The 14,617-nt window shown below is 41.7% G+C and overlaps 1 protein-coding gene across 13 annotated transcripts in view; it reads right to left on the reverse strand.

Annotated features, from left to right (window-relative positions):
- LPP (LIM domain containing preferred translocation partner in lipoma) overlaps positions 1-14,617 on the reverse strand; it is a 745,137-nt gene that overhangs the window by 483,044 nt on the left and 247,476 nt on the right. For all 13 annotated transcript variants that reach the window (XM_024124352.3, XM_024124347.3, XM_024124350.3 and 10 more), the window contains one exon: positions 5,054-5,254. In XM_024124352.3, the coding sequence (XP_023980120.1) occupies positions 5,054-5,246 (193 nt within the window). In that variant the 5' untranslated portion in view covers positions 5,247-5,254. The remainder of the gene's footprint in view (positions 1-5,053; positions 5,255-14,617) is intronic.

Below are 14,617 nucleotides of genomic sequence, written 5' to 3' on the forward strand. Positions count from 1 at the left end.
AAAAAAAGAAAATTACAGACCAATATCACTGATGAATATAGATGCAAAAATCCTCAACAAAATACTAACAAACAGAATCCAACAACACATTAAAAGGATCATACACCATGATCAAGTGGGATTTATCCCAGAGATGCAAGGATTCTTCAATATATGCAAATCAATCAATGTGATACACCATATTAACAAATTGAAGGATTAAAAGCATATGATCATCCCAATACATGCAGAAAAAGCTTTTGACAAAATTCAACACCCATTTATGATAAAAACTCTCCAGAAAGTGGGCATAGAGGGAATAAAAACTGTTCAGAAAGTGGGCATAGAGGGAACCTTCCTCAACATAATAAAGGCCATATACGACAAAGCCACAGCAAACATCATTCTCAATGGTGAAAACCTGAAAGCATTTCCTCTAAGATCAGGAAGAAAACAAGGATGTCCACTCTCGCCACTACTATTCAACATAGTTTTGGAAGTTGTAGCCACGGCAGTCAGAGAAGACAAAGAAATAAAAGGAATACAAATTGGAAAATAAAAAGTAAAACTGCCACTGTTTGCAGATGACATGATACCATACATAGAGAATCCTAAAGATGCCACCAAAAAACTACTAGAGCTAACCAATGAATCTGGTAAAGTTGCAGGATACAAAATTAATGCACAGAAATCTCTTGCATTCCTATATACTAATGATGAAAAATCTGAAAGAGAAATTATGGAAACACTCCCATTTACCACTGCAACAAAAAGAATAAAATACCTAGGAATAAATCTACATAGAGAGACAAAAGACTTGTATGCAGAAAACTATAAGACACTGATGAAAGAAATTAAAGATGATACAAACAGATGGATATACGATGTTCTTGGATTGGAACACTCAATATTGTGAAAATGACTATATTACCCAAAGCAATCTACAGATTCAATACAATCCCTATCAAATTACCAATGGCATTTTTTACAGAACTAAAACAAAAAATCTTAAAATTTGTATGGAGACACAAAAGACCCCGAATAGCCAAAGCAGTCTTGAGGGAAAAAAACGTAGTTGGAGGAATCAGACTCCCTGACTTCAGACTATACATTAAAAAAACAAAGAACCCAATCCAAAAATGGGCAGAGGAGCTAAATAGACATTTCTCCAAAGAAGACATACAGATGGCCAAGAGGCACATGAAAAGCTGCTCAACATCACTAATTATTAGTGAAATGCAAATCGAAACTACAATGAGGTATCACCTCCCACCAGTTAGAATGGGCATCATCAGAAAATCTACAAACAACAAATGCTGGAGAGGGTGTGGAGAAAAGGGAACCTTCTTGTACTGTTGGTGGGAATGTAAATTAATACAGCCACTATGGAGAACAGTATGGAGGTTCCTTTAAAAACTAAAAATAGAATTACCACATGACCCAGCAATCCCACTACTGGGCATACACCCAGAGAAACCGTAATTCAAAAAGACATCCCAATGTTCATTGCAGCACTATTTACAACAGCCATGACATGGAAGCAACCTAAATGCCCATTGACAGACGAATGGATAAAGAAGATGTGGTACAATGGACTATTACTATACAATGGAATATCATTCAGCCATAAGAAGGAACGAAATTGGGTCATTTGTAGAGACGTGGATGGATCTAGAGACTGTCATACAGCGTGAAGTAAGTCAGAAAGAGAAAAACAAATATCGTATATTAACACATATATGTGGAACCTCGAAAAACGGTACAGATGAACCGGTTTGCAGGGCAGAAATTGACACACAGATGTAGAGAACCAACACATGGACACCAAGGGGAGAAAGTGGCAGGGTAGTGATTGGGATTGACATATATCCACTAATATGTATAAAAAAAAAAAAAACCACTACTGCTAGTACTTTAAAGACCAAAAGAAAAATTCCACTATCTTATTGCCCTCATCAGTCTAGAAGAGAACGTGATGAGACAAAACCATATATACATACCAACTTCATTCCATAAATAAGTACGTAGACACTTAACATGGTAAAATTTGCAAGAAGACAAAACAATAAAAAATATATATGGGCTCATAACCATATAGTTACAGGACACAAAAAGGCATTTGAAAATGCAGGGGCATTCCAAGACACACAAGTTGTTGAAAAAAAAAAAAATCAATGAAAAATGAGAACAATGGTAGTAAAATAAAAAGACCCTAAGGCCTAAAGAGCTACTAACTGGGAAAAAAAAGTACACCTACTCTTAAATGTGCCAAAGCCCTTTAGAGAAAGTTATTAGCAGAATACCTTATAAAAAAATTATAACATACGGTATCACATAAATATAAGTTGATGTGGAAAACATGTGGGTACTTTTTCTGCTTTCACAGTCAGAATTTAAAAATGAGAAAGCAAACCCCAGAGATTACAGACATAATACCAAGGTGAGAAATGTAATCGGTAACTTCAAGGTAGCAGTGGTTAAACAAATCCTGGGCTAAAAAGCTCAAGAAATGGGGAGACGGGGTAAAAGAAATTCAAACAGAACCATAAAGCCTAAAAAGTGGTTAAGAAGCTCGAATCTGTGCTTGGAAAAGCAGGCTCATATTGCTGTAGTTTAACTATCACTGCAAACGTCATTGAGTAGCTACTAGGTGTGAGGTGTCCTGCTGGATGCTGTTGGGAGTAAAGGCATGAGTCAGGCAGCCCCAGCCTCTAAAAGGTCCAAGTCTACCAAAGGAGACAGGACCATACACAAGTAAATCTATTAGAAGGACAGTTGTGAAAAGGATTGTATGAGATGCATAGAGCTTATGGCTGAGGGACTGAGTAGAATATAATACAAGGTCCTGATAACTCTGGACTCAAACAAAGGGGACCTGAGGTCTGGTACCAACTTGACCACAAGCAGGCCGTGCATCTCTGAACAAATCATTCACACTCTCTGCACTGCAGTTCTCATCTTTATACCGGCAAAAGGGGGACTGTGTGATTTCTGTTAGTTCTACACTCTGTCTTTGTGGCTGAGGTTCTTGGAAGTCAGGGCCTGAATTAAGCTATGAATGTTAAGGCTTTATGGGCTAGAAATTGAGGGCGCGTATGTACAGAGGCAAAGAATGGCAATGGCGTGAGCTGAGACACGAGACCTCATCAACTCACACGGTAAATGAAAACTGTGTTACCTCCTACCTGGGGATTGCACTAATGGTAAAGAACATTCTAAATGGACAAAAAAAGAAAATGGATATAAACTTTAGAAAATGTATAAAAAATTAAACAAAAATAACATGAATTATAAAAACACTGAGAGCAACAGAGGATGCACTAACATTTAAATTAAATATAAAGGAAAGCAAATCTTACAGTTCTAACAAATATCATGTCATAATATATAGCAGATGAAGAGATGGAGCTATATTTTAAAAAGTCTGAATATCCATGAACCTTTATCCATGTTTGTCTTTAAAATGCATATATGCAAGGGAAATTTCTTCCTTTACGTATTCAAAAAAGGTTATATTAAAAAGAAAGAGAGATTGGCAGAATTGCAAGAAAGAGACTCAAGACTTCAGAAATTCAGTGAGACTGAGTTGCTTCGAGGGAGGATGCCACATTCCAAACTGTTTATTGCAAGAGAAGAATTACTGAGCAGTGCACTCACCCATGCAGCCATCCGCCATCCATCCAAATATATATACACATAGGAACATACAGACATACATTTGACCATACACAATCATTCCCACTAAAAACACAGTAGCATAATAAGAGCCAAGAGGAACATAAGGATGAGTGAGAAACCATGTCTTGTTGCTTAAATGGGGAAACAAAGCTTACATTCTTATAAGGAAGTAGGGAAGTATCACCATCATATGGGGCCTGAGTGCCACATATGCCAGGAAGAGAAGGACCAGCAGCATAGCAGGCTGGGTGAAGACAACAGCCTCACTTCAGAAACTTTGTAGCCACAAAACCACAGAGAATGTCACCTCTTTTCTCTAAGCTTCCATTTCTTTATGTGAAAAAATACTTAGTTCATTGGGTTATAGGGAAGGCAATAAAATGACAATGAAAAGCACAGTGCCTCACACGGACTCTCTGGTCAGTAGCGGCAGATTAAGAAGAGCAGGAGGAACAAAAAAGAAGCAGGTAGTTGATAGTCAGAATAAGATGCATGTGGAAACCCAGGGAAGGGAGTGATTACTTTGGATCTAGGTCAAGTCCAGACACTGGAGAAGGTGAGACAAATAGGATTGTGACAGGTGACTGAAGGGTGTGAGGTGGCATGTTAAGAAAGAACAAAGAGTTGAGCAAAGAGCTACAGAGGATCAGAGATGACGCCAGTGTCCCTAGAGAACCAGCTAGACAGTGGGAGAACCTCACAGAGTACAGTGACGAGGATGGGGCATCTCAATGCAGGAAGAGTCGGCCAAGGGGACAACTCACCGGAATTCACAGCACTCGTGGTGAATCCGACCCCTCCTGGAGGGGTCTGAAGTGCAAGCGTTACCTGCTTCTCTCCTCCCTCTCACATACGCCAACACAATATAGGACCTGCCCCATCCTGCCCCTCGGGTGTGCATCGACTGTCATACCTACTAGACTTCCTCACACCTCTGCCCCCTTCTCTATAAGAAACCCTGTCTTTATTCCCTTCACATTAGAGGGGAGTCCACTGTTTGGCAGCATTTTTGGACACATGTCCAATGGCAAGAGGGAGGGACGAATGGGTGGTAGACACATTTCTACAAGACAGTGGGATGGGGATGGAGGATACAGCATTAGAAGAGCACTGAGCTATGAATGAAGAGATGAGGGTTCTAGTTTTAGCTCTGGCCCGAACTCACTGTATAACCATAGTCATATAACCCCTAAGAGATCTCAATCTTTATGCCCAAAAGAAGAGCTGCCTAGATGGTTACTTGATGCTTTTTAACCTTTGACAGTCTATACACTATGATAACCACACCACAAATTCTTGAGCTACCTTGTTCCAACACAACATTGTACTACAAATCACTTTTTATTATATTGAACTCTCCCATTTGGGGAACCCACCCCTGCAATCCTTCACTCACCTTCACCGCCAGGTTGCTTGTATGGGTTGTACTTGGGCTTTGGAGCAACGACTGGGGCAAACTTCTTCGGTGGTTGTTGTGTGGACACTGAAATGCTGGGGGTCCCAAAGGAATGGGTGGTCTCCATCCGTGCAGACACATGGCCAAGGGGCTCAGCAGAGCTTTTGGGTGGCAGCCAAGATGGGTGAGACATTGTTGAATCTGGAATTAAAAAGAAACAAACAACAGTTGTTTTTAAAGAAACACAAAAATGAAGGCAATATACTTCACTTCGTTTTACTTCTTCTGAATCCATACTTAATAAAATCTTGAAAAAGGACTCTGAGAAGAAGGAGAGAAGGAAGGAAGGAAGGGAGGGAGGGAGGAAGGAAGGGAGGGAGGGAGGGAGGGAGGGAGGGAGGGAGGGAGGGAGGGAGGGAATTCACACGGCTCAGAATAAAAGGGAGAAAAAACAGAAAGGAAAGAAAGGAAGGAAGGAAGAAAGGAAGGAAGAAAGGATGGAAGGGAGGAAGGAAGAGAGGAAGAAAGGTAGGAAGGAAGGAAGGAAAGAAGGGAGGAAGGAAGGAAGGAAGGAAGAAAGAAAGAAAGGGAGGGAGGAAGGAAGGAAGGAAGGGGGAGGGAGGAAGGAAGGGGGGAGGGAGGAAGGAAGGAAGAAAGGAAGGGAGGAAGAAAGGGAGGAAGAGAGGGAGGGGGGAGGCAGGAAGGGAGGGGAGGAAAAAAAGGAGGAGAGTTATGAAAAACTTGTCTTAACTGGAAGAGGAGAAAAATTGAACACTCCCCTCAACCAATCTGGAATTCCTCTCTTCCAACAGTTACCTATTTTAGTGCCTAGGACTCTTCAGGAAATAGACATGAGTAAGAATTGGTCCCTAACCTTAAGAAGTTTCTATGGGAGGAGACTCTTATACTAGCAAGGTTGGAAAAAAGCTTCAATTTTACTAATAATCTATTAAAATGATTACCACATCAATTAAATGGTGGTAAGTGACCTAAATGAGGTGATATTATCTAAATGAGGTAAAAAAAAAATAAAGTGTTGCTGGAATGTAGAAAAAGATAAGATCCTTTGTTGCAGGGAGCAGAACTAAGGCGTCATTAATGAGGCAGCCTTCAGACTGGGCCTCGAGTGCCAAGTAGAGGTCGGGCCTGAACAAAGGAGGCAACCTTGCATGAGCAGAAAAGTACACGGTACTTCCATTTTGCATGGCCATGGAGGAATAAGGAAAAGTAGCTAGCAAAAGAACTAAAAATGTGGGGTGGAACCAAAGCACTGACAGCTTTGCATGCAAGCTTGAGGAGTTTGAATTTATTCTGCAGGCATTAAGGAACCCCCAAAGGCCTATTCTTGAAACAAGGGCATGACTAATGCATGGCAGGACATTTAAAACGATCCCTCTGGCAGGAGCAGTACTGCTCCTCACCAAGGGGCACTTGGAAATCACAAGGAGGGACACTGTTTGCCACAATGCCTAGGACAATTACTGGTACTTAGTAGCCAGGGGCTAAACTATTCAACCCCTGTAATGCACAGGGCAGCCCCCGTATCACACCCATCAGGAACTCTGCTGAGCGGATAGCATACAGGACCTTTAGGAAGAACTCAGCGAGGAAGGGGATACACCAGCCAGTCCAGGGGCTATTCTACTGGGATTAAAATACACTCTGTGAGGAAAGAAGAACGATGTCTTGGTGTCAGCGTAAGCCAACCACCCCTACAGGCAGCCTGCAGGCTGGGGCCAAGCTTCACAGACTGCCACTGAGGAGGGCTCTCCAAGTCTGATTGCAAGAGCTCTCCAGCGTGGGGAGGCCCGGAAGGCTCCCTCACCCTCTCCCAGCCCCAAATCCACCCCATAATTTATTAATTGGACTGAATTAATTGAGAGGGCTCCATGATTACCTCCAGATGTCTGTCACAACAAAGAAAACTGGAAATGCAGGAAAAAATAAAGGCCTCAGCACGTGGCATGGCCAGGGAAAGATGGGGTGGAGGGGGAGAGATGGGGCCCAGCGTGGCCTGGGTAGCATGACACCACGCCAGCAGGAGTGACATGACCCTGAGCAGCCCCACTGCCCTTATCCGCTGTCCCAGGTTCCCCTGCTCCCTGTCCCCCTTAACTCACAGAGTTTCATGACAACCAATGAGATGACAACATTAAAGTGTTTTATATACTGTCAAGTGCTAAGCAAAGTGAGGGGAGGAAAATTGTTGGAGGTGTAGGTCTCTCAATCAAAGAGGACGACATGGAGCAATGAGGAAGCCTCTAAATTAGGAATCAGGAGGGTTCTGTTACTTAAGCCAGTGGGGACACTGGCTTTTCACTCTGGTTGCAGGGCCTTATTTTCCTCCCCTGCACCTTGTACACCTGCTAATATACACAGACACTTGGTAAATTGTAGGTTCCTTGGAAGAGAGGGGACCATATTTTATACATCCCTAAACCACCATTAAGGCCCAGCACAAAACCAATACAGAAAAACAACTGTGAATCTGGTTTATTCCTGGTTCTTAAAACTGGCTGCACATTTAGAAGTCTTGGAGATTTTTTTTTTAGATACCAAAACCAAGCTCATCTCTCAGGGTTCAGAAACATTAATTTTGGTTTTGTTTCTTTAATTGAGCCTCAGTTTTCTACTAAAACGGAATAAAGTGTCTGTTCTACTCTCAACAAGACCAAAGTGAGTATAAGTGGGGAACAAGTAGGATAAAATAAAGACTTGAAAATTTTAACGTGCCCTGCACATTTGTAGTATAAATTTTATTTGTGGATTTTTTTTAAAAATGGGTTAATATTATCCTTGCAAATTTTCTATAAATCTCAAGTTATTCCAAAATAGAAACTTTCAAAATGGGTTAATATAGGATACAGTGATTTCTAAAGCAAAGAGGCATGTTTCCTGAGCAATCGCACATTGCCAATTGACTGTAGAATCCTGGCCTTTTCAGAAATTCTACAGATATAAAGGAACAGGAAACTTCTGGGAGAATATGAAAAATGAAAATGTAAGCATCCATGTGCAAACCATGGACCCCACCATATTTTCAGTTATCCCCAGCACCATATATCACCCTTCCACTGTACTCTCCATGGAGGCAACCCCAGTGACACCTCCAGTGAGTGCCAGGGTCTGGCCAAGTACCTGTCTGCATAAGACCTTAACAGCATTTTCTCAAACCTTTCTTCTATATGTTACCAGTGGCCCGGTGACACACTCCCAGGATTTATAACGAAATTTAATGACCCTGAAGGCTTGCTCATGTTGTGTCCACCATCTACAATGCCATTACTTTCTACCAAGTACAACCCCCCCTTTTTGTTATCTTGACGCAGCTGAAATGTCTCTGATGCTGTGAACATTTCCCTAGCTCCCTCCAGAAAGAGTAACTTAATTCCCCAGGCTCTTGTTTCATACTAATAACAGTCCACATGTAAGCTATTTAATCACCTGCCTATCTGCCCCAAGAAGCTGGAAGTTCCTAAGTGGTCTCACTATACCAGCACAATGCCTGGCCAGGAAGCCCTTAGAAAAATATGTTATGCATGAACGGATGAATGAATAAATGCTGATCTCCTTGGTTACTCCTCCCTTTCTAGAATCTGCATCTCCCTTCTTAGCATCCACTGATGGAATCATCTCTTTTTTCCCTCCCTTAATTTAGAGATGTAATGAATTGTGTTGATAGATTTCTAGATATTGAACCATCTTTGCAGTCCTAGAAAAAAATCCTACTCAGTCACAGTTGTCGTGTTTTGGTATTATTTTTTTAACATCTTTATTGGAGTATAACTGTTTTACAATGGTGTGTTAGTTTCTGCTTTACAACAAAGTGAATCAGTTATACATATACATATGTTCCCATATCTCTTCCCTCTTGCGTCACCCTCCCTCCCACCCTCCTTATCCCACCCCTCCAGGTGGTCACAAAGCACAGAGCTGATCTCCCTATGCTATGCGGCTGCCTCCCACTAGCTATCCATTCTACATTTGGTAGTGTATATATGTCCATATTGATGAATTAAATATTCTATTTTACATAGAATTTCTGTACATATAATACTAAGTAAGATCATTCTGTAGTGTTTTCCTCTACTTGTTTTACTTATCATTATTAGGTTTTGATATGGGGGTTCTGCATCCTCTTCTACTGTTTGGATTAGTTTACTGATAAGATTGGAACTATCTGATCTTTAAAGGTTTATCAGAATTCAGTGTAAAGCCAACTAGATATGAAACTTTCTTTAATAATAGAGCTTAATCATATTTCCAGGAACTTCTACAGTAATTGTAGCAGTTTTATACTTATTTTGAGGTCATTTTTCAGCATTTATATTCTGCTGGAAATTCACCCATTTCCTCTAGGTTTTTTTTTTTTTTTTTTTTTTGTGGTATGCGGGCCTCCCTCTGCTGTGGCCTCTCCCGTTGCGGAGCACAGGCTCCGGACGCGCAGGCCCACATGGCTCACGGGCCCAGCCGCTTCGCGGCATGTGGGATCCTCCCAGACCGGGGCGCGAACCCGGTTCCCCCGCATCGGCAGGCGGACGCGCAACCACTGCGCCACCAGGGAAGCCCCTCCTCTAGGTTTTATCTCTGCTCCCCTTCACCCAAGCTACCTCTCAATTAAAAATGATGTCTCATGTACTATGTATCATTTAGATCTGAGCATCACTTCCTACTAGTCCTTGAAGACATAATTAACATTCTCCGTCCTCCAGTTCAAGCTATGTCCCCTTTCACTACATTTCCACAGCACCTGGGATACTGCCGTCATCACTCTCATCACATGTCACTCTGCCTCTCTGCTTGCCTGTATCACAAACTAAACTCTTCAATCCTTGAGAGCAGAAGTAATTATCATGCTCTAACCTCACAGCCTAATACATAATAGGCACTCAATAAAAATGTCCGTTAATTTAATAAATGAATAAATTTATTTGCCAAGCCCTAGAGCTCCAGATAAAGCAAAGTCTCATCCTGTACTCAGATGTTTCAGATTATCATCCTGTTTTCAAGGAGTTTAAAGCCTACCTGAGGAAGATATATTTTTATATGTGAAAAGAGAAAAAGGGCAACACAAAGTATACAAAAACAAAAAACAAAAAAGAAACACTTGGGGTATGTCACAGGATCTAGCACAGGGGTACTTTGAAAGCTAGGGGGCTCTGAAAGACAAAGGGAATAAGCAAAAGGACAATGCCTGAAAATTCTGTGAACTGAAGGAAGAAGCAAGGCATTTCTTTGAGAAGGCAGCAGACCAGCTGAACTGAAATGAGGGACTTAGAATATTTGGGGGAAAGATTTGAAAGGTTAAAATAAGCCTTGCTCATTTAAAGGTCTTATACAGAGAAATAAAAAGCTAGAACTTTTATCTTTGAACAGGAATCTAACAGGAGTGAAAACTCTATGTAAGAAAAACTAATCTATGCAAAATGGATCCAAGGAAGGAGATAAATACAATAGTATACACATAGAGTCCCTATGACCCCAGTTCTAGTCTCAGCTTTGCCAGTGTGACTTTTTTAACAAGAAAAGATGCTCATTTGCAGAATGAATGTCTGTAAAGTCCCAATCAGCTCTAATATTCTAGAGTGCTTTCCTTCTCTGAAAACTTAATTACAGCCCTTCATTTTGATAAATGGGTTTGAGAAAACCTCACAAGTTTAGTGAACGGACGAACTAGAACATTTCCCTGGGGTTTCTCAGCTTCTCAGAAAGAGACCCATGGTAAACAGAGAGAGAGAGATAAGCACTGGTGAGAGCTGGTTTTGCTGGACCAAAACTTACCCTGCTCTTACTTCCTCTGGTTCTCGATTGGTTTCACTCTAAGCATGTAATCATCATGAAAGTAAGAAGTGAAAGGGAAGATCTACACAGAGGCTCTGAAAATACACAAATGCCATCAGAAGACAGGAAAACAAGAGAAGTGGCCCTCCTCCAAGCAAGATGCCTACTGCTGATGGGAGTTAAAAAGCTGGGGCTCCCTAAGCACTGGTCTTTCAGGAACTGTCATCAAATGCAAAGCAATTAAGAATAACCCAAGAGGTTTCACTTATCGCCGCTCTGTCGCTCTTCTGTCTTCTCCTCCTAACTGTTCAGTGGGTACGAGAAGCTACAGACTGACAATAAATAGCAAGTGTTTATTGAGGACTTACTATATGCCAAGCAATTTTCTACTGGCCACATAATCATTCTGACTATTACATGAGGTAGGGTTATCTTTCTCCATATTTAGCAGATCAAGAAAGTAAGGCTCTAAGAGTTAAATAACTTGCTCAAGGATACACAGCTAAGAAAGAGCAAAGCTGAAGCTTGGACACAAGTCTTGGACCCAAAAGCCATGGTCTTCACCATGGTACTACCTGTCTGTTTGGAGGAAAAAGAAAACACCACAATCCAAAGAAAGTCATCACTTAGAAACAGGAGATTTTGCTTTCACATCCATCCCTAGCTCCTGCATCCTACCTGCCATAATGTCTTCTCTATTTTGTTCCATCAAACCTAACTATCATGAGCCCCAGGATCACAAATTGATGAAGCCAAAAGTCTAGCCAAATTGATTAGACACAAGAAAACGCAAACAACTGAAAAAGGCCATGTGATGTCCAAGACCCTTCCTCTATGGGTGGGAAAACCTAGGGCTACAGGTAAGGTGACATTTAATACTAAAAATGGCTACCAAGCTTCTCTAAAGATAGCATGTGAATGACGAGTCACTGTCATCCACAAAAATAGAACGAACTAGTGTTTGCTCAAGTTTTGCTTCTTTTCTAAAATCAATAACAAGGGAGTTCCCTGGCGGTCGAGTGGTTAAGACTCTGCGTTCCCAAGGCGGGGGTATGGGTTTGATCCTTGGTCAGGGAACTAAGATCCCGTATGCTGCATGGCACAGCCAAAAAAAAAAGGCTTAAAATCGATAGTACTCTTCTTTAAACATTTACATAGCTCACCAAACTTTAAAAACAACCAAGCCCCGTTGTATGGTATTATCTAACACCAAGTCCTATAAACTTAAAGAAGTGGTTTTCAAAACTGCACACTAGGACTCATCTGGGAATCTTTATGTATGTATTCTGATTCAAGGGTTGGGAATAATGACTTAGAGTGTTTATTTTACTCTTTAAATTATGTTACACTAGTCCCTAAATCTCCCTTGGCAATTAACCCAAGCAAGGCCTGGCTCTTGGTCAATGTTTGATGAATAAATGAATGACACTGAAGGAAGAGACAGGTATGAACAACACTATTTTATTGGTAGAAGAATTGAGAGGCTGAGGGCCTTTGTGACTTAAACATCAGAAGTAGTTGATAGCCGATTAAGTTTAGGATTCGTGTCCCTTAGCAACATTTTCTCCACTTAAACAAGCAATTAAGATTTAAATAACACTGTCCTATACCTTTAGAGATTTTTCACGACCTTCCCTCTTTGTATAAAAGTCAGTGCCTTCCTAGAGTTTCAAAACTGCTTTCTTAAGGGGCTGTTAAAATGGTACACTGTGCTTCCCTCCTAGACTACAGCTAATTATCCTTTTCTACATCTTGGTCCTCAGCTGCAAGATACCAGATCTTCTGAATTCACACCCAGCTCCCAGTCTCAGCTCTGCCATGAGCTCATAGTGAGACCTTTGCTCTCTCTGGGATCACAGTGACCTCCTCTGAAAATGATGTGACTCACTTATTAGATGAATGCTAATGACAACTACGCACAAACTCATGAGTCTAGGGAAGATCCTGACTGTAGAACTAGCCAGAAACAAGTAAAAGTCAGCCATGGAGATGCCAAATCATCCATAATTCTCCTCTTAGGTCATCAGTGAGGAAACACAGCCCTCTTTTTGGTTGTTGTTGTTCTTTTTTTGTCACCCGTTTCCCTGTCTCTTCAATCCTCCCCATTGTGGGAGGGAACCTTAGAATGATCTCAGAGACTACCAAGGTATCAATCAAGATTTATTATGCACAAGTAAATAGGTACTTTAGGCAAACCTTTTCCAAACGGTGTAGGTAAGTCCCTACCAGTGTAATTACGAAGCAGATATGCTGTGGCATGTGATGGAAGCATGGGAAGACAACGTTAAACAACGAGGCAGGCTGAAAATTGCACACAATTGTTAGTTGAATAGCAAACGTAATCACTCTTCCTCTGATGAGAGCGGGAAGGGCAAACAGTATCTTCCACCGGCTGAAAATGTCAATGCATTCACTCCACTTCTCCTTACAGGCAGCTCTGGCCCCACACTAGCTAAGTGCCCCACTCTCTGCATGGACAGCTGCCATTACTCGGAAGGGGTGACGAGAGAGCAACTCTACAGAAATGCCAAACATTTATACAGATTATCTAACCGACAGATGGAAATACTGGAAAAAACACTGGACTGACATGCAGAGGACTTGGGTGGATTTCCAGCTCAGCCACTAACTGGCTCTGTGACTTTAGTCCCTTGACCTCTTTGAACCTCAGTGTGTCTCCCTATCTGTAAATTGAAGATGAGATGCCTGCTACCATTCCTTCCAACCCTCATGTTCCACGACTCCCCCTACAAGTCCGCCAGCTGAGTGAGCTGAGGTTTCTTACAAAACCGTCTTCACTCCTATGAGTCCCCTTGATTGGGGGTGGTAGAGTGAGGGGAGGCAGACCAGGAATCAACAGGTTAAATGCCAACCTGCCTTGCACAGAGTTAGTACGAATACAAATCAATGCTAAAGGTGCAATCCCTACAACTGGCAACACAGCTAGTGGCAAGAAAAACCCAACTACATTTGCAGATGCCAGTAAACCAAGAAGCAGAAAGAGGGAGAAGCATCAGTCCGTTCAAGTAAACGTTTGTCTCTGATAAAGAAGTGAGGCGGAATAGAGACCTAATCCACATTGCACTGTCACTTCAGATTCAGAATATCACACGGAAAGGGAACAAGCGACCCTGACAGGGAAACAACAGCACTGGAAGACCAGGCCTCTCAGAAGATGGTAAAGGAGAGAATGGAACCAAACCAATTACTACCTCATGGGCTTTTATTTGCCACAACTGGGTGACAACAGCCAGGACAGGGTATTCAATGGCTAAGAAGTCACAGGGAGTTGCACCTGGATTCAACCCAGTTGTTCTGCTTCCAGAAGGTGATTGTGGTGGAAAAGTTTCACTAAACAAGAGAGAAACTCTTGCTTATTGTTGGATAATAACTAGAAAGAGTGGGTAAAAGGCACTGAAATAGACATAGGATTAAAGAATTTCTCTTCCAAACGAGTCAGCACCCACGCCATTGGAGATCAGCACTGAAGTCATGAGACTCCAACTTTGCACCCTAGGTCACCTTTAATGACAATGGTTCTGCTTGGCTAAGTGAACAAGAAAATATGTACCCTGTCTGGACCTCATATCCTCCAGCTCTGATCAGCTCGGTGCTTTGTGACCACCTAGAGGGGTGGGATAGGCAGGGTGGAAGGGAGACTCAAGAGGGAGGGGATATGGGGATATATGTATATGTATAACTGATTCACTTTGTTATACAGCAGAAACTAACACACCATTGTAAAGCAATTATACTCCAATAAAGATGTTAAAAAAAAAATTC

Source organism: Physeter macrocephalus, chromosome 1 (assembly GCF_002837175.3).
Source record: "Physeter macrocephalus isolate SW-GA chromosome 1, ASM283717v5, whole genome shotgun sequence".
In the NCBI taxonomy this organism is placed as follows: Eukaryota; Metazoa; Chordata; class Mammalia; order Artiodactyla; family Physeteridae; genus Physeter; species Physeter macrocephalus.